Source organism: Camarhynchus parvulus, chromosome 5, assembly GCF_901933205.1.
Source record: "Camarhynchus parvulus chromosome 5, STF_HiC, whole genome shotgun sequence".
Taxonomy (NCBI): Eukaryota; Metazoa; Chordata; class Aves; order Passeriformes; family Thraupidae; genus Camarhynchus; species Camarhynchus parvulus.
The window spans coordinates 18,331,841-18,353,040 of record NC_044575.1 but is presented as its reverse complement, the minus strand read 5'-3'; the positions used below and the strand labels follow the sequence as shown (position 1 = coordinate 18,353,040).

Here is a 21,200-nt window from a genome sequence, read left to right as displayed (position 1 = left end):
TTCAAGAAGAGGGCAAGCTTTACACCTGAGCTGTCAGAATGTGCACTGGTATTCTTTGTTGTTTCACTGTCAGAAGCATATTTTGTTGTTACCACTGTTGTGAAATATTTTTAAAATTGCAGAATAAAGGTTACAACACTTGGAGGGGTTTTCCCCCTTAAAAAAAAAAGGAGTATTCTCTAAAGCATTTTCAAGTGTTGTTTTTTTTTTAACCATCAAGTGTATTGGAAAGAAATGCAATTTCAGTTTGAAAGGGAAAATTGTAGAAATATTTGTGTCAAAATGACTGGATTCTTATTACAAGTCTAATAACTTTCTGTTGAAAAACTTTGCAGAATAAAGGTTATAACACTTGGAGGGACAAGAAGTAGTACAATATAAAAAAAAAGTTTTAATTCATTGGGAATGGCTCAGTACTGAGAACACTGAAACTTCATACATCTTTTCAGACCTGTTTGAGGTCTATAAACCTCAGTCTACTGTTATAGAGGAAGATTTTCTAAAATCTTGTCCTAATCTGGCATAAGACCAGATCTCAAAAGGTATTATTTTCTTGATAATAAAAATTTTGTTCTTTACCTCTTTCTCATATTTACATAGCTTTCCCTTTTAGGGGAAATGTTTAATTCATAGTAGCATTTTTAATATTTTTTCTAATACATTTTAACACTTTGTATATAAAAAGGGAGTCTATTGCTATTTATATAATTTCTCAGCTATTGAGAAAATTAGAGGCGTGACTTTTGCAGTCCTGCACTCATGTATGTATCACTTTCTATTGGGTTTGCATGGCCTGCCTTTGGTAGCAGGGGAGAAGGGGTGGCTTCTGTGAGAAGCTGCTGGAAGCTTCCACCATGTCCCCCAGAGCCAACCCAAAGACAGATGTGCTGCTGGCCAAGACTGGGACAATCAAGAATGGTGGTAATGCCTGTGTGATAACAAATTAAAGAAAAAAGAAAAAAACCCAACAATTTATTGCACAGATAAGTGGCCAGAGAAGAGCAGGGTGAGAACATGTGAGAAAAACTCAGCTGACACCAAGGTCAGTGGAGAAGGAGGGGAAGGACGTGCTCCAGGGACTGGAGCCAAGATTCTTCCACAGCCAGTGTTGATGACCATGGTGAGGCCCTGCAGACCATGGGGACCCACTGGGGTGCAGAGATCCACCTGCAGCCATGGAGAGAGGGGTTCTGTTCCCATGCTGAGGCAGCCTGTCCTTGGAGGACTGCACTCTGTGTAAGAAGGACCCATGCTGCAACACTTGGAGGGGCACAGTTGCCCATGGGAGGGACTCGTGGTACAGCAGTTTTGGCAGGACTGTGTGCCTGTGGGAGGGACTCACGTTGCAGCAGTTTTGGCAGGAGTGCTGCTGGTGGGATGGAGCCACACTGGAGAAGTTCACAGGGAACTATCTCCTGTGGGAGGGACACCATGGTGAAGCAGAGGAAGGACTCCTCTCCCTGAGCAGTGATGAAGCCTCAGGTGATGAACTGACCACAGCCCCCATGCCCTGTCTCCTTGCCCCCTGGGGTGGGAGGGAAGGGTGGCAGGAAGGCGTTCTTAAGGACTTTTCATTGTCCTACTCTTTGTTAATAATAAATGCAACTCATATCCCCAAGCTGAGCCAGTTTTTCCCATGATGGTATTTGATGAACAATTTCTCCCAGTCTGTATTTCAACCCACAAAGCCTTCGTTAAATCTTCTGTCCCCTGTCCAGCTGCAGAGGGGAGTGAGCGAGCAGCTTTGGTGGGTGCCTGGCATCCAGCCAGCATCAACCCACTACACACTTCCTCAGATATAAACTAGAGCTATTGAAAAAACTTTTTCCTCTAAGCATTGCCAATTCAATGAAACGAAAGGTTTTCTTGGGAAATGCATAGTTCTCTAACTAATTTTCAGTGGCAATTGTTCAAGTCTCATTATAACCAAGTTAAAAGTATTCTCTTGACATCAGCATTCTGATTATATTAAAATAAAATGTTAATGTTGAAATTAAATGTTTCCAAAAGATTGAGCAAAATGTTATTGAATGCTTTCTTTTGCAAATTAATCCTAATTTTTAAACTATTATCCTCATTTGGAATTAAATAAGGTATTAAAATCTACATTTTCCTGCTAATAAAAACTTTGTTCTTTCAGCTGTCTCTTCTACTTAACTAAACAGCCATGGGTTTTGGGGAAACCTAATTTTCTTGCTCCATACCAATAGTTTAGTCCTTGAAACATTTGTGATGCTATGTCCAGTGAATTAATTCTGATTGTATCTCTACCATTTGAGAAATAACTGCAAAAAATACAGTGCAGGCTACACCTTTAGAAGGACACCCCACTGCCATTTCAGAGACTTCTTTGGAGCAGTAACTATGCAGTGTTTATGAAATGTGGGAGGTGGTGGAATATGCATCAGATTCCCCAGTTATATATGATGGAAGTAATCCAGACTTTCCCTTTTGGCGCCTTGTGCTACAACTTCTACTTGATTTTCATTTTTTATTCTAGTGCCAACAATATGCCTAAGCAAGTAGAAGTCCGGATGCATGAAAGTCATTTAAATCCAGTGGAGCACAGATCCAGGAACATATGTGTGCAGTTCTGCCAGTCCCTCCACAGGAATCTGCTCCTGACTCTTACTGTGTTTGGTAAGCTACATCTGCTGCCCTGGACACCCTGTGTGTATCTGCATTTGTTCCTGTGGCACCACAGCTCCTGTCTGTGGCCTTCAGCTGTTCCAGCTGAGCAGCCAGAGAGGAGATAGGATGCCTATGGGCACTGCTTGTGGAGTTCAGGTGAGCAGGGTATTCCTGACACAACACATAGCAAATCCACACCACTGAGGTATCTGGTTTGGAAAGGAGTATGATTTAAACCCCCAGGTCAGTGTCATCCAGTAGAACTGAATGCACTATTCTTTTTTTCTCTCAGTGATTTGGGGAAAAAAAAAGATAAAAACTCTTCAAAATTTTCTTTTATCTCTCAGTTTACACTTCACTGGTTTCAAGGTTTGTCTTTCCTCTCTGTAGCTGTAAGCCAGCACTCCATGATCTCATCTTGAATATTGCCTCTGGCTTTAGCAGCTTCCATATACGGAACAGTTTGACATTTTATTGTGGTTCACTGGCTCTTTGCCTGTTTCTTTTTCACTGAAAGCCCAACAGCCATATGCAGCAAATTTGTAGACATACTCTTATTATTGTTTGAAAAAACAGCTGCAACTGGTCTTGAGCTGCAAATTTCATATCCATATTTTCAGCCTGCAAAACCACATACTGCTGAAGTGTTTGCCTTGAATCACCTTTCAAAGGTGTACCTGATGCTGTCCAAGAAAAAAAATTTAAATACACATATATTTTTTCATTGTATCAAAGAGATACTTCATAGTCGTAATTGCTGCGAATTGCAACACAAGCCTTGCTATCTGGTTTTGCTACACTTGGGCTTGGGATCAGGAAAAAAAGACATACTGGATGTAAACATAAAATACCTGTTCACAGAGATCATGTTATGAAAGTAGACGTGGTATTTTCCCCCCTAGTCTATTCTTTAACAGCCTTAATCCTGAGCAGGAGGTTTAAGTTTTATCACTTTATCCACATAAATGATGAGGGGTTGTTTGTGTTTTGAGAATATCAGCACAAGGAGAAGGATGCAGAGAATCAAAAAAGAAATGAGACATGAGCCCCAAGACTCAAGTTTTCCTCAAAGATATGTGCATTATTCCACATCAGGCAGTTCCTTCCAATACCCACCTGCTCCTTTGTTTGTTCTTTGTCCAGGTGTCATCCTGGGTGCAGTGTGTGGGGGTCTTCTTCGCCTAGCAACACCTATTGACCCTGACATCATCATGTTAATAGCCTTCCCAGGAGACATACTTATGCGGATGCTAAAAATGCTGATCCTCCCTTTAATTATCTCCAGTTTAATCACAGGTAAGATCCATTAGCCATAAATACTTTAAGATGCTTTCTACAGGTATCACCTGGTTTGCTTTTTGTGATGTAGGAAGAATAATGATGGGATCCTGTCAGCATTTTGCAGTTGCAGTGAGTATTTCAGAGTAAATTTCTGAATAACTCGGTTGGCTTTGGTATGTATATGCTCTAGTGAATTTATTTCCAAGCACATGCACACATGCTACAATCAGAAATTTCTTAATATGCTGTTTGATCTAATTTCCAGATTGGACCTTGCAAATAAAATGGCCTGACACTACTGAGCCTAGACTTCTTGAAGGTGTGGTGTCAGCCAGACAGTCACCAGTTTGCAAAAGTCAAGGGCAAAAGATGGTAGAGATCTTCTCTATTTTATAATGCTTCCTCTGCAATTAGATGGAGTTTTAAATGCTTCTCTTCAAATTATTAGCAGTAGACACTTCACACATAAGAACTAGAGGGGGAAGCATCAGTAATCTGTCTCATGGTGAGAATATCACAAGGATGAAAGTAGACACCCAGAGATAGTCATTAAATGTTGAAAATTATAAAGGAGTTTATTTTATAATTATTTAATTGGATATTGATTGTCAATATATTTGCTTGTATCTTATACACATGCAGGGCTGTCTGGATTAGATGCTAAAGCAAGTGGCCGCCTGGGGACAAGAGCCATGGTCTACTACATGTCCACCACTATTATTGCTGCTGTGCTGGGTGTGATTCTGGTTTTAGCCATCCATCCAGGGAATCCAAAACTCAAGAAACAGCTTGGGCAAGGGAAGAAGAATGATGAAGTATCTAGCCTGGATGCCTTCCTGGATTTGATCCGAAACTTGTTCCCTGAAAATCTGGTTCAAGCATGCTTTCAGCAGGTAAATCCTTCTGCTCCTTGGTAATATTCTTTACAACCTTGTCAGGGTTGTCTGCAGAGTTAATGTCATTGTTTAGGTTAATCAGAGAAATGATGATGTAAAGAGGAACACAGGTCTAAAGTCTTGAGCAGGTAAATGAAACAGCATTATTTATAGCTGCCTTGGTTTATGTTGTAGTTATTATTTAAATTCATGGGGGTGTTTTTAATGAAGTTTATTTAAATTTTGTTATTAAGTAATCTTTAATTTTCTCCATGCCTTTCATACAGTATCTATGGTCATGAATGCTGGCTCGGTCTTTCACCCAGGCTGAATTTTAACTTGGCTGTTAATTACAGAGATGATGGTTCTGCAATGCCCTGTTTGGAATATATGGATGACCATCATTCCAGCTCATTGCCAAAAATGTACCCCAAAACCCAACCTCCCATAACCTCTGTTGCTGTGTTAGAGTCCAGATGAGGTGGGGATAATAGATCCAAAGGGCTGATGCACCTACAGGTGGCTCCATCTCACCAGCTTTGGAGTATGCTGGGAAGGAAGGATGCTTGCACAATGTGTTGCTTGCCCTGTAGGGAGTTAATTTTGTCTGAAAGCCTTTCACCAGTGCTTAATCAAAACACCTGGACTTTAAGAGGTAAAATATGCTTAAGCATATTTCTTGTATGTAAGCTGCTTTTCCCTCCATCTGAATTGTTTGAAAGTAACGCAGACAGGGTTTTTGGGGGGTTGGGTTGGTTTTGGGTGTTTTTGATGTAACAGGATTTTGTTGCCAAACCTGTTCTGAAGTGTTCCTGTGTGAAATGGCATGATAGCTGGTGCTGTGGTTATAGCCAAAGAAAAAAGGAGCAAGAAGAGGGGGAAGGGAAAAGAGGCCATGGGAGAGTGGAAGAATGGAGAGTGACCTAAACTGCCAAAAGGGTTTGGATTGCTTCACTTCTTACATGGACTTCCACATAAAAACATATAATCCTTGGGGATTTAGAGAAAGAACATTCTCAATATTTCCAAATCATCACAGGAATGTCAGTCATGTGTTCAAACTGTTGGTGGCTTAACATCACATGTAATGTGAAATGTATTTCTGCAAAATTAAGTGAGGGAAAGCAGGGTGCTTATGGTTTTTTCTTCCTCTCCCTCATTTGAACTGTGGAAGACAGGAAAATTCAGTTTCTTTTCAGTTGAAAGTGGTCAAATATCCTGACAAAGGGAAAAAAAAACAGAAAAAAGAATCAAGCTACCTGTGTCAGATAGATTTTTTTTTTTTAATGTTAGTATTATTTTTTCAGTGTGTGTAATACCAGTGTTCAGGTTATTTCACTGGTTATGGATCACTAATTTCACTGATTATTTTTAAATTTAGTAAAAAAAAAAAAAAGAGCTTTCTGGCTTTTCAGTGTTTGATTTTAGCAGATTCCAGACTAATTTCTACTTAAAACCTCTGCCACAAAGCCACGTTTCATTTGTGAAGTGTGACTAGATGGAACTTTTGCTTCTGATAGCCCTTAACTCCTCTGTAAGGAGTTAGGCTTTACTTTTCTCTCTCTTTAGGAGGAAAAATAACCTGCTTTTATGGTGTCAGTATATATTTCCTTTCCTACATTCATACAGTCTCTCTCCATAGACACTCAGAGTTTCCAGGTAGCCTTAGGTGGAAGAAATATTTAGCAGTAATCATGCAAAGAGTGGTTCTGAAGGGTGAACAGCAATGGTAATGAACTGTGTGGGGGGGAAGTTTTTGTGCCTTTCATTGCAACCTGGCAAAAGCCAATGAAGAGGTTCATGTGCAGCTTTGGAACTGTTCATTTGCAAACTGGACTGTGGCTATCATGAAATTTCACTCTCTCCTGAATTTTCACATGGTCCACAAGAAAGTTTGAATTTATAATGAAAATTGCTATTCCAGCAGAAAAACCATGGGACCATCTGTGAATATAACTATGACATTTAAATGGTTTTTAGTCTCAAATGTCGTCAGAATCTAAGCTTTATGTCAGACTCAGCATTTTTAGAGATTGTGACCTTGAGCAAAGGACTGCTGAGGACCTTTAACTTAAGTGACTGTAGTGGAATATGCGAGTGTGAAGAGTCTAATATTTTAATTTCCATTACTCGGTTCTTGCATTCTGAATGCCTCACATTAAAAAGTTCTCTGTTGACAAAATCCTTTAGATAAAATTTAACTCTGAAAAAAAGTAGGCATTCAAAAATGTTAGGTGGCTTCAGGACGACTGAAGAGTTTCTCATGCAAAGCTATGTAAGTTTTCTGTCTATATCCCTCCCCCTCTCCAGATTTAGGCAGCAGGTTTCAGAAGGAAAGATGTAAGGTATTTTAAAACCATAAGGCTTTACACCATATGGATCAAATCTGGATCCTCATCCATAGTACTACAATGTCCATGTCAACAAGAAAGAGGTGGAAATGTTCTTTGAAAAGCTAAATGAACAGTTTCTGTTACCTTGCTAAGTGTTTCTAGGAGCAAGAGGAGTAGGGAGCAGGTGGGAAAACATCGCAAGCCAGTCATAGCTTCCAAACCGTTTTGCCTGTCCCAGGACCATGAAGAGGGCGAAAAAGGGTCAAGGTGTGAGGTGGGAGGAAAACATCCCTTCTAAAAGCAGCAAATCACAGGTCTCTCTTTTTCCACTCCCTCCTCCCTTTTTCCCTAGCTGTAACCTCAGGCTCACTCTCCTCCTATCACTCCTTCCCAGCTTTTCCTTTACCCTGACTTTCATGTGCCAGGAGTGGGTCCAAATGGGGTCAGAAGATGATGCCTTTTTTTTTTTAGGTGGTCAGATTTGTATCTGGCAGCATTGCTAATCTTTCTGTTATCTATCCCCCACAATCTTTTAATTAGAGATCTCAGGGCACTGTGTATATTCCATTTTGAGCTCTTGCAGTCAAGAGCTCAAAAGTTGTAAGAGAAGTGTTGGAAATGTCCTGAATTTTTGATTCAAGTTAACCATTAAACTGGGATGACTTGAGATGGACAGACCATCCTGAACAACAGGAGAGCTCTGCTTACTGCAGAGCTGCTGCCATGACTGAATTTACAGGCACCTGGCTTTTGGTGCTAAACAAATGGTATCAGCCTGTGACACACAGGCTGGGAAGCACCCTTTGTGAACTGCCTGGCCAAAGGGACTAACTGTCTGTAAAATGTTTCACTGTAGTGATAAAAAACATGAATTTGCCATACTTTTCACACTAGAGTCATGAGGAAGATCCCCAGTACTTTAGCACTTGAAACTGTTGAAAAATAAAGTTAGTTTTAGAAGAAGGATTAAGAGGCTGTGGAATGCATATCTAATCCTTTAAAAATATAGTTCCCTGTAATTTCAAATGAAGACTTTTTATTATTAATTCCTTGTCTACCATATGGATGCATTCAGTCTATTTCCATTCTCATCCTCCCTTTTTATTGCCTTCAGATCCAAACTGTCACCAAGAAAGTGCTGGTGCCACTACCTGTTGAAGAGCCACCTAATGTCACTGATTCTGCTATTGCTGTGGTGAATGAGACAGCAGCACCTGAAGCCCAGATGGTCATTAAGAAGGGACTGGAATTTAAGGATGGCATGAACGTCTTGGGTAAGAAAATTTCTTGCCTGCCAAATATGTACATGGTATGTATGTCACAGCTTTTTGCTGTGGCTAGGTAGTCAGTGCTGTCTGATCTGGTCTTCACTGCACGTTTAGTCTCTCTAGATAATCACCAAATATTATCATCTAAAGGCTGTCCATTGGTCTCTGCAATAATCACAGAAATCAGCAAGTGAATTGTTCTGGATTGGCAGCTTTGTGGTTATGAATTGGAGGAGTACAGTGGCAAAGCATGTAGGAGCTACCCAAAATATCCTTTCATCCTAGAAGAAGCTGACCTAGGCTAATACTAGTGCATATTGGCAAAACAGTATGGGGGAGAGCTTCAAGAGCCAGTGCTTCACACACCCCCTGATGGATCCAAGTTGTTTCCAGTAGCTGGCTTGGGTGTGCTGAACTAATTTGGCTTGAGGCAGAGCCTGAAGTGAGAGGTGGAGTGTGAACCACACCACCCAAGAAAATTCCCAGAAAGGCTTGACACATTTCTGAGTCACAACTCCCTCCTCCTTTCATCTTGGCTGCTGACCTTTACCAGCTGCAATTGCCATCATGCCATCTTGTCTGAACAAGCCATCAAGTGGAGGTGGTAGGAAAACTTTGCCTATCTCCCACCCCTTCCTGAAGCAACTGTTCAGTCTGGGATGGGGGCACACGAGAAACAAACAGCTTCCACACTACTTCTATTTTCTCTTCTGCGTCTAGAGTCCCTGTTTTTTCATCTGAGAGAGGAGTGCTCCTCCTTCAACTCCTTCCTTTCTGTATGTGGGTGAAGTCAGTCACAGATTAGCTCTCCATTTGTAGCCTCACACCTACGCTTGAAGATGCTCTGTGACAGCACATCCACAAGGCTGAGGCTGACACCTCTCTGTCCATAGGTGTCCTCAAAATGGGACAGTATGTTGGGGTACCTAATCCCCTGCTTTCTCTCACCAGTAGGCCATAATCTTTGAAGGGCAAATGGCCTCTTACAGCTGCTGAACAGCTCTTGCTGACACAGTGCTGTCTGCAGACCTTCCTGAGGTGTTGGTGAGTTGGTTGGCTGCTTTGCTTAGATACAGGGGAGATGATAGCATCTGTAAGCTGGTCTTGTTTTTCTGTGAAGCAGCCTGCTCTACAAGAGCCCTGTATCCTGCCTGCTTTCATGACTCTCGTTCCATTCAGCATCTGTGGGCAGAGGAGCCACTTTCAGAGCTGCAAGTTGGCATTTTGCACCAGGCATGAGGCAGCAGCTCGTTGCCAATGCTGTTTGCCCTCACCTGGTTTTTTCTCTCCCAGAATTCTCCTTATGCATTAAAATGAAACAGTTGTTTTGAGTGAGAGATGCATTGCATTTAATGCTGGGCTTGTTTTGTGTAGGCTCTGTCACGGATAAGAAAAGGCTGAATACAATTCCTATAGAAAAGAAATAGACAGTATAGCTGGGGAATTTGCTGTGGTGTTTTGACCAATGACTCTCAAATGTTCTTGAGGTTTTTGGGTTGGTTTGTTGTAGGTTTGATTGTGAATGAAGAAATGAAAATGTTGTGGGAATTGCCATCCAGTTTGGATAATCTGTACAAGCCAGGCAAATTCCTGCAACTAGGAACCAATCTGACTCTCATGACTAACATAACAGCTCATTTGGAATTAATGAACAAAACTACCTATTAACATTTTCTAATGCAGATTCTGAATTCCAGGAAGTAACTTGGTCTTTGAAAAGCTTTTCATCATTTCTCTACGCTCTGTGGCACACAAACATATGCTTCACTTCCCTATTCAACTGACTCAACAAAGATAGCTTGGTTCTAAAGAATGACTTTGTATACAGGAAACTGGATTTAAAAAAAAGGAAGAAAAAAAAAATCTGGTTGCTAAACCCAGTGTGAGGCTATGGGACAGCCTGTCTTTTCCCAGGGTATTGGCAGCTCATATTCCCTTATCTTGAATGTTTTTGTGTCCCAATAGGTTTTTTCCATAGGAATTTCCCAGATTAGTTTACACATTTGTTAAATATTGGACTGAATATCATGACTGAAAATTTAGCCTCAAAGAATGGCTGAAGATTCAAACCATCTGTCAGTATCAGTTAATAATCCAGCCCTGGGCACTGAAAATTTCTGGATATAAAAGGTTAGCATTGAAGAAACAGCTCCAAAGTAATCCATGACAGATGCATCCGTTGTTCTTTCACACTGATAGTCCAATACTCCAGATAAATCTACATTTAGGAGACAAATGTTGCCCATTTTGAATGCTACAATTTTGTATCAACTGATAGCCTTTTCAGTGAGGTTAAGCTACTTAATGGGAGTTCTGTGGTTAAGTGCAATACCCACCTTCTCCTCTCGCCTCTACCTTCTTCATTTAACAGGAATACTCCGGCCCTACAAAAGTTCTGGGGCTACTTTGCCTTTTCCCACACTCCAGGACTGATTGGTCTGTCAAGGCACTTTTGTAAAGCCTGAGAAAATTCCTCTTGGTTTCTAGAAACTCTTTTAACAATGGAGTTACAGTGCAGCACTGTGTTACCTTTCCCATTTGTCAGAGCTCATGAGGTTTCTAATAGCTGAATGGCACTGAGAAGATTACTGTATATGTATTTTTTGATGATCAGATCAATACAGGACAAAAAACCAACAAAACTGTAATTGGGCTGTGAAATTAGTAAAACATTGAAGAATCAAAGATTTTCTGGATTTAATTATGGTAGTCGAGCATGAGTGCATATTAAAAACTCCCAAGACATGTGTAATACCCTATAGTTCTGATATCCTGACCAAAGTGCTCTAGGATGACCCTGCTTGAGCAGGGAGGTAGGGCAAGATGACCCACTGTGGTCCTTTCCAAATTTACCTAAACTGTGATTCTATGTTTCTGTGAAATCTGGATTTGCAGGTAGCATCAAGACATTGACTAAGTACAAAAACTTCTTCTTTTTTGTCTTGCAATTTTTCCCAACAGGTTTGATAGGATTCTTTATTGCTTTTGGCATTGCTATGGGGAAAATGGGAGAACAGGCCAAGATGATGGTGGACTTCTTCAACATCCTGAATGAGATTGTAATGAAGTTAGTAACCATGATCATGTGGTAAGTTTGTAGTTCTAACTCATAAAACAAAAAAAGTAATTTTTAAAAAGCCCTTATAAAACCTTGATATAGTGATGCCAGTTTGTTAGTAAACTGTGTAATTAAATAGTTTACTTTCTAAAGCATTGAAAGGTATATTAGAACCACAGCAGCATTATTTCCATTTGGTGAGGATTATTTAGGACCCAACTTGAAACATTTCTGAAGAGATTCTGTTCTTTGTGTGCTAAAATACAATGCATGTACCAGGAAAGGCCTTCAAATGCCACATTGACTGTGGAAGTTCATTACAGGGGAGAACAGCTCAGCGAGCAAGAATGGCCCACACAAGAGTATCCCAATCTTCCTGGGAGGTTAGCATAATCCCATATGCCTTGAAGGTATAATTACAAAAAAAGCCTGTAAACACACTTTATTCATGGTCTTCTTTAGTAAAAATACTTTAGCATCAAATAAAATTCCAGTAGTTTTCAGTGATGTGTAATCCTTTCACTCATCGTTTCTGCAGAATGTCTTACAACCTTGCTGCAATGGGGTCACTGGAAGATATCTGCCCTCTTTTTGAAGTATACCTGTTTGTAATAATGGGGCCTGACTTGCCTTTAAGAAAGTCATAACCCCCATAACCCTGCAGGAGCAAGAATTTACTCTTATTTAGCACCATTTGGTAGACCCAAGATGTAATACTCTGCCTACAATATAAACATTCTCTAGTAGTCAGTGTTGCAACAGCAGGAAATCTTTCAAGTTTAAAGAAATTCACTGTAAATATTTATTTTTATTGATGTGATTTTTATTTCTCTTCTCATGAAAAAAAGGAAATTGATGTTGGGAATTCCTTTTGTTCATCTCTGTTTAGAATTTTTAGAGATTTGTTGAGCCAGAAGCAAGGGGATTTTAGTGTGTGTTTATAAAGAAAAAAGCACTTCCTTATGCAGAGTTACATTCTGTTTGGTTTATGATTGCTCAGCACAGACATCTGCAACTCCCATGGCACCTAGAGACTCTCAGGAACATGGCATTGCTACACAAGCATAAAACAAAACAGACATCTGGCTCTGACAACATGTAACTCTCTGTAAGAACTGCATTTTGTCAAGGTCACTGAAACGTGGCATTTTATGATAACTGGTATAACAGCTGGCCTTGCATTTGAAGTGATTGAAGGCTTCCAGGCCTTGGGCACATTGCTTGAGAAACCATGAGATATTCTAACAAAAACCAGGAAGCACTTTTATTCTGAAAATCAGTTTCCTTTGTATTGTTCTAATGATTGAGGAGACAAAACCCCTACCCTAAGTAACAAAAGTACATAATTAATGAAGACTCCATAAATTAAAAAGCATTTGTCTGAATTATTGAAAGAACATAGTGGAAACATTTCCAGCCTTCAAGATATAAACAGTTCATTTCAACAAATAGTTTAACTGAAGTAAATAATGCAACCTCCTGAAACCAGATAAACAATGGGTTGTAAAAGTTACATTTTAAGAACAAATCTGCACCATACTTTATAATGATGCAAGCCTGTGTAACATTATCATATTCTTGTACAATGTTATTTTAGGATTGAGAGCTATTCAGGAAAGGCATGTTCCATTTGATAGGATGGAAAATGAAGCAGATGGGGAATTTGCTATTTGTTTTTTAAAAAAGATGTGAAAACTGTCCCTTGAATTTCCATCACTTATTTATGTGCACCTCAATGTTGAGCCTGAGAGCTCCCTGCTCTTCGCCAGTCTGTGTTTTGTTCAGCCCAGCTTCTATGACTGCACTGCCAAGATGAATTCTGCCTATGCTTGTTTTCTTTCTCCAGGTACTCCCCGTTGGGTATTGCTTGCCTCATCTGTGGCAAAATCATTGCAATCAAGGACCTAGAAGTAGTTGCTAGACAACTTGGCATGTACATGGTCACTGTGATTGTGGGTCTTGTCATCCATGGAGGGATCTTCCTGCCTCTGCTCTACTTTGTGATAACAAGGAAAAGCCCATTTTCATTCCTTGCTGGGATTTTCCAGGCATGGATCACAGCACTAGGCACAGCTTCCAGGTACACCTGAGAAATACCAGTGTGCTTTATTTTTTGGCAGATTATTACTGCTGTTTACATGGTACATCTGCTGTTCTAACCTTCACTGCAAAATCATTTTATGCTATTGGATGAAAACTATTTTTAATACAACCATGTTTAAATAAATCAAAATACCACTTGACTTCAGGATTCTCTAGAGAGGATGTATCTCTGCAGAGACCTGCAGAAATCTGGGAGACTTACTTTTTTGTTTTTTCTTCCTTATTTTGTTTTCTTTTCTGCCATTTGCCTAATCACTTGTGCAAATTGTGTTAATTCTGTGCTTGTTTCCTCAACTAGGAAAAGTGATAATTCTTTTTCTTTTCAGAGCATGGTAAGTCCAGTCTCATTACATTCAAGAAAGAAAAACCAAACATTTCTAGGTTTCACAAAATAAAGGAAAAAAACCTCTCAGTTTTATTTTAATCAATTTTGGCAAAATAATTGGGCTTCAGTGAAAAGCTGAGCATTCATCCAGGCACTCTCAAGCTCTCATCCTACATCAAGCCACATTCATGTCTTGGCTACAGTCCCACTTCCAGTTAAATGTAGGCCTAATTTAAAAATTGTCTAAAAAAGGCTTAAATCACAGCAGAAAGTGGAAGTAGAAAATATAAACAATGGTATTAGAATTTCTGATTTTGCTCCCTTATGCGTATGTGTTATATTGATTTTAATTATGACTTTGTGTTTTTTGCTTTCTCTCCCTAGTGCTGGAACATTACCCGTCACATTCCGGTGTCTTGAAGAAAATCTTGGCATTGATAAGCGTGTAACAAGGTTTGTTCTTCCTGTTGGAGCAACTATTAACATGGATGGAACTGCCCTTTATGAAGCTGTGGCTGCCATCTTCATAGCACAGATGAATGGAATTGACCTGGATGGAGGCCAGATAGTTACTGTGAGGTCAGTTCAAAAGAGTCCTTTGTTTCTACAGACCGTAAGATGTGAATGCTTTGGCTTGGATGTCTTCTCAGTAGCTGAGTCGTCTCAGTTGGATTCAGTATGAAATCCATGGATTTCTAATAATGATATGCAAATGAATGTTTTATATATGGGTCCTGGTTCTCTGGTGGTGTGTTTCTATATTTGCAGCCATAGTGCTGGTGTTTTACAGCCGTAATGCTGGTGTTTTACACTTCTACAGTTGACAATTGTCATGGTTTAACTCCGGGTGGACACCAAACCCCACACAGCCACTTGCTCACTCCCTCACCAGCGGGATCGGGGACAGAATCACAAGGGTAAAAGAAAACTCATGGGCTGAGATAGCAATAGTTTAATTGGGTAAAGCAGAAATAGTGCCCACAAGCAAAGAAAACCGAGGAGTTAATCCACTACCTCCCACAGGTGAGCAGGTGCTCAGCCACCTCCAGGAGAGCAGGGCCCCATCACATGTGACAGTCACTTGGGAAGACAAAGGACATCACTCCAAACTCGCCTTTTCTCCTTCTTCCTCCCACGTTATGGAGTGATGATTCCACACACATGTGGTGTGGCATATCCCTTTCGTCAGTTGAGATCACCTGTCCCAGCTGTGCCTCCTCCCCTGCACCCCCAGCTCCCTTACCACCATGGCTGTACAAGGAGCAGAAAAGGTCTTGGCTCTGTGTGAGCCCTGCTCAGCGATAACAAAAACATCTCTGCATTATCAACCCTGTGCTCAGCACAAATCCAAAACACAGCCCCATACTAGGCACTGTGAAGGAAATGAATTCTACTCCAGCCAAAACCAGCACACAAAACAATGTCAATTTTAATATAAAGCATTCTCTGTCCAATGAAATGTGTTTTTTTTTTTAGTTTAGGGGTGTGCTATAACTCATGTACGGGCCATTCACTTTCTAGAATATATCTGTTTATATACACTACAAGAAAAAGTTATGCCTAAAAAATCTTTCTATGTGTTTATTTTTTCCTGTACTTTTTCTGTGACTTTGGTGAACAGGAAAAAAAATAATGAACTGAGAATAGCCCATCCTGAGGGTGAGATTGTCTGTGGCATGGTCTGGATACTCCCAGACCTTTTATCTCTAACCCAGCAAATATTAAATGTAGTCTTTTCATATCAAATTGTCTTATCCAGAAGAAAGCTGAGCATCTGTAAGGACAAAAGAAAGTACCCATTAAAAAGGGATAAGAGTGATTGAAGGCTGTTTACTGTAAGGGAATTTTAACTTGATGAAGACAGCAGGTCTAACATTTTGAATAGTTAAAATGGAAACCACAAGCGAAGGCTGCCAAGTTTGTCTTCTTCCTGTCATTTTCACCCACACAGTTTTCTTTTATTAAACATTTTTAACACTAAAGAAACTCCTTCAAAGGGATGTCTAATTCTATGTTTCTTGCCCAGCTATACTAGTTCCACACTTTCCATTTGTTTACTTCCTGCCCTGACTCCTGAAATAGTAAAGCCAAGTTTGTAAAAGGTTTTCAGGGCTGCTTCTGATGAAGGCAGATGCTAGACCTGCACGATCCATATATGTTCCTAAAACTGGAAACTGTCATTTCAGAGATGCCACATATTAAACTAAATTGAGACCAGGGAAATTCAAATCAGGAATCTGCTGTTGTCCAGGAGATTTGGTAGGCTTGAACCTGAGTTACTCATCTTCTCTTTCTCTGAGGGATTGAGCAATTGGCTCTTCCTGATCTCACCATTTCAAGGCTGGTGTATCCAGATTTGCGACTGACATTTACAAAGCAGGGAGCAACTTTGGTCAATTTGTAAAACCACTGCTTTTCCTCTTCCTGCATTTTTTGCTATAGCAATATGACTAGAGCTATGTCTTGAGATTACAATACAAATGAAGGAAAGATTATTAGGTTTTTTCTGGAATATGCACTTTGTGATGACAATATTCAAATGACCCAGACATAAACTTATAAAGACTTAATTAGCCTTTGACCAGCCTTAGTTACTTCATACTGGTAATTTAATTCCTCTGATTTTCTGTGTTCTTTGGGAAAGGGTGATCTTGGTAGCTAAGAGAGTTTCTGTTTAGTTCTAACCTCTGCTAGTTTCATTCCCCTCCAGGTCTGTAAGTACTGATGTGGGAAGGCAGGAGCATTTGCTCACAGAGTTTGGAAGGAATCCCTTACCAGTTTAGGCTGGAGGTGCCTGAGGATCTGGCATCATGTGCAAAGCCTGACAGCAGAGCAGAGCATCCTGCCTGCACATCTGCTGGACCTATCTGGGTATTTAGTGAGCCAGGCTGCACTCTAACCCAGACACCTGACAAACACACTGCAGCCTAGGTCAGACCCAGCCAGACAGCATCTGGCAGCTCTAAATCAGGCTAACAGATGAGTTCTGGGGCTAATGGGCAAGTATTTCCTGCAGAGTCTGTTCTCCCCTACTTGGGTATTGGAAGCACTTTTGTCGTTGTTGTGACAGTCATAACGAACTGAAGAACACACTGTAATTAAGAAGGCTTCTCTATATTTATTTTACAGCATGCTGTCTTTTTATACTCTTTCACAAAGTTTATACTTATTCATTGGCCAGAGTAAATCAAGAAATTATTCATTGGAGCAAGGCAGCCTGCCCCTCGTTTGTATCTCTCTCTCTCTCTCCTTCGTTTCCATGCTGACAGCCTTGGTAAAGCTCCTTTCAGGAGCAAAGGCAACTCTTATCAGCTCCTTCTCTTTCACTAACCCTTTCTGACTCACAGACCAGCTGTGAACCCCTCCCACACACTTTCAGGTTTGTTGGGTATGAGTGGTGGGGTGAGCTCCCGGTCCCTCCAGGAAGCCCAAAGGAAATGGCACCCACTGCGGCACAGTTCATGCTTTCAGGAGCTAAGGTGCCACCCACAGCCCCATTTCCCAGCATTTATTCCTGGGCAGCCCAGTTGTGGAACTTTTCTCTGTCCTGACTGGCTGCCAGATGAAGTCCCCCCAGAGACAGAGCATCCCTCCATTTTCTGCTTCCCTAACACCTGGCATGCATTAGGGCTCTCAGCATGTGTACAGCCCCTGTAGTAGTTTTTCACTTCATGTATAGCATAAACAAGGCATAAACAACAATCAAATTTGTCCCTCTCACCTGCTTTCCTTTTTATTTACCCTCCTCCTCTCCCTCTCCTCTTCCCTGTTTTTCTCCCCTTGACTTCCACTCTGACAAATTTATTTTCCATTCTTTATAAGACTGTCCAATGATGTTGATATTTGTTATGGGCCGTGTTGTATTTTTGCAAATATTTGAAGCTCAGACATTCACTCTACTGATCTTCATCAAAATATATGAGGCAAAAACAAACACAGGTTTGGATTTATGAAACAATCACATCAATTTTGCTTTTTCATCTAGGCTGATTTGTATCTAGGCTTGGTAGACCGCTGGCTTATATTTTGGGAGTTCTGGATACCAGACTTTTATTCTTCTGTATTTAATAATAACTGCTTTCTCTCAGCCTTTAACTCACAATTCCGTCTTCAGGTAACATAAATAAACAGAAATGAATCACCCTGAATATTCAACCTGTAGTCACCAAACTTTGGCATGTCGAGATGGTCAAAACTCAGGATTCAAAACCCTGGATGAGTTTGTCAAGTTTAGAAAACACCACAACACAGATTTGAATGTCATAACTAGCTTACAGACAACCCTCTTCCAACTCTCTGAACAAACCCCATAGATCTGGCATCCCCTAATAAATATTTCTAGAGAAACACAAGAGTGAAAAATATGACCTGAACTTACCTTGATTTATCATATAGTTGTGTTTTATGGGAAGAACACACTAAAAATATGGCCTTCCTAATGGTCACATGAGTATGCAAGTAAAGTATGTGTTCTCTTCCTGCTACTCCCATTTGATGTTTGGTTTTGCAGTTTGACCGCCACCCTTGCGAGTGTTGGAGCTGCCAGCATTCCCAGCGCGGGACTCGTCACAATGCTGCTGATCCTGACTGCCGTGGGTCTCCCTACCCAGGACATCAGTTTGCTTGTTGCTGTTGACTGGCTTTTGTAAGTTGTGCTGATGCTGCTGCTCAGTGCAGAAAAGGCAGTGAAGTAATGTTTGTCCACAGTGCTTTACAGCCATAGGTCTTAAAGAACTGTAAGTCTCTCCTCTGCAGATAAACCAAAGGCAGAAATGGGCTATTCAGTGAAGTAGGAGACATTGAAAGCAGCTTCTCAGCTGTTACAAACTCTTACAGACCTACTGAAGTCAGTTTCCATGAGCCAAGGGTCTCCTTGGCACACTTGTGAGCTCACACTTCTATATTGTCTTCTCCTTAATCATCTTTTCCATCACTCAAGAGCAGTTTTCTAATCTTTGCTTTCGTATTTCCATTTGTTATAGTTCTGGTCTAAAATGAAGGATGAACGCTGAAAATGCAAGTTCCGTCAGGATGCTGCCAGCAGGTTATAGAGTGATGTGGGCATTTGTAGTATCGAATATTTTATACTTTAGGGGGGCAAGTTGGTTTCTTTTTGTATATAAGAAAGTAAAATACCTTTAAAAAGAGCCTGTTCCAGGGCAGGACAAAGACCAAAGACAAATAAGAATGAAAACTGAAATAAAGAAGGTAATTCTCTAGTTTCATTTTACTGACAGATCATTCAGACTAGAAAGAATGGCTTTCATTTCCAAGAACTTGTGATCAAAGTCCTCCAGTGCTATTGCAGGTCCTCCAGCAAGAAACAGCTAACCTACATATTGTTTTCTGAGGCTACTGGTCTTCAACACTTGAATACAGAAGCTGTAAATAGAGACAGAGGATATGCTAGGCCACATCCTTTCTCTTGCTGTAATTTGACAGCTGGGATATCCTTCTGTGATCTGGGCAGAGCTGAAAGAGACTCAGTAGCCCTTAAGTTGTACTGGCCTCTAGAGACAGTTTTGTATTGTTCTGTACTGCTGTAGCACAGTATATTCTGGCCAACAGCCAGCTCTCCCATAATATCCTTTGAAGTAGTAAAGACATTTGTTTTTGTTGTTCCAGCTGTGGTGGCCAGAAAGGGAGACATAAATGTAACTGTACTATTTATGTGTTTTCTCCTACACTAGCAGCCTCAGCTGCCTGCTTCTGGTAACTTTCAGTTCCAGATATACAACTAAAATTATGCAAGAAGAAATAGCAGAGTTGAGAATGTACATATGCAGATAAAATAGAAGTTTAATTTTCTGTCATTATCTCTTGGCTTATTGAGAAGAAGAAACTAAATCAATCCTCTGGCGTGTATTTTGGGTCTACTGGCATGGTCTATCTGTCACTAAGAATTTTGAAGGATAACATGCAGCTCTGATTTCTGCTTCAGGGAAGAAAGAAAAAGGAATTTACAGCTTGAGAAGGCAAAGGGAAAACTTGACTTAGATTATTTATATATAACTGAATCTCATGATATCATGATGGAGAATGGTGAAATGAGAAGGTACAGCAGGCATAGGGAAGGATGTGATATTCACTGGGTTTATTATATTTATGATGTCATAGTTGAAAACAGGAAAGTGGTATAGGAATCTGCAGCTGGAAGAAAGTGAGAAAAAATATATAAAAATATATTTTAAATATCTGGTTTTCTTCATTTCTCCAAGAAAGGCAAATAGGTAGGTTTCTGCAGCTGGTAGGAGGATGTGCAAAAGAGGCCTGTGGTTTGCTTGGTTTTTAGAGAAATGTATTTTTAAAATATTCCTGTGGACTGAGAAGCTCTGCCAATTCTGGCAAGCCTCAGAGCTGTAAGTTTATCAGCAGTTCTGATCCACTAGTGGGTGTTGCATTTCAGCAGCATTGTCCCCACTGGTTAATCCAACCTTGCTTAAGAAATAAAAACTTCTGTACTGTGCAACTGTAGCCATGATGAATGTAGGAATAGGAAGGATAGGAATTCTGAAAGAAATACTTCAAGATGTCTTTCCAAAATAAATGGAAGGCAAGAGAACTTTCAGCCCAAATGGTTGGATTTGGATCCTCATGGCCTACTGATCCAGCAGTGCCAGTGCAGCGTGATTCAGAACTGAGAGGTAAAAGAAAAAGAGATAAAAGAAGAGGTGAAAAGCTCTGTGTCATGCCACTGTACTTATTAATCTATGTTCAACAACTGATAGCTTCATTTTCCATCTTCCAGTGGCTGTGTTGTGGTAGCCATAATGATCTAATGAACTATGAAAAATGATGCTGCTGATATTGCTATATTAAGAAAAGGCATACAGGCCAAATTCTGAGCAAGATTTTGCACACACAAACCACACCTAAAGAATATCTGAAATGAAATGTAAAAACATATTTTATTTACCTACAAACATTTAATAATGTTACAACAGTACTTCTAACAGAATGTAGAAGAGAAAGTTAATAAAATATTTAAGAACCAATTCCAGTCAGTTTTCTGGGGCCCATGAGTAAATGCAACCAGCCATGTACAAATACTTAGAACATCCCTTCAATAACATTTCAATTTCAGACTAAAAATGTTTTTAAAAAATATTCTACTCTATGAATTTTTCATTATTTTGGATAAAAGCAAATATCAGAACATCAGGTGATTTTACAGTACTACCACCATCTGAAATTGTGGTCTTACCAAAACCAGTTTTGCATGATTTGGTCATTGTGTAACACAAAGATCACTTTATGTCAAATCCTTAAACTTGACACTCTCTCCTTCAAACTGGAGCTGAAAGGTTTTCATATTGATTTTTTTCT

The 21,200-nt window shown here is 40.1% G+C and overlaps 1 protein-coding gene across 3 annotated transcripts in view; it reads left to right on the top strand.

The window, feature by feature from the left end:
- The window catches only part of SLC1A2 (solute carrier family 1 member 2), an 87,005-nt gene that overhangs the window by 50,210 nt on the left and 15,595 nt on the right, over nt 1–21,200 (top strand). For all 3 annotated transcript variants that reach the window (XM_030948593.1, XM_030948592.1, XM_030948591.1), the window contains exons 2-9: nt 2,501–2,640; nt 3,775–3,927; nt 4,555–4,805; nt 8,235–8,394; nt 11,350–11,476; nt 13,293–13,526; nt 14,259–14,453; nt 18,385–18,519. In XM_030948593.1, the coding sequence (XP_030804453.1) occupies nt 2,511–2,640; nt 3,775–3,927; nt 4,555–4,805; nt 8,235–8,394; nt 11,350–11,476; nt 13,293–13,526; nt 14,259–14,453; nt 18,385–18,519 (1,385 nt within the window). In that variant the 5' untranslated portion in view covers nt 2,501–2,510. The remainder of the gene's footprint in view (nt 1–2,500; nt 2,641–3,774; nt 3,928–4,554; nt 4,806–8,234; nt 8,395–11,349; nt 11,477–13,292; nt 13,527–14,258; nt 14,454–18,384; nt 18,520–21,200) is intronic.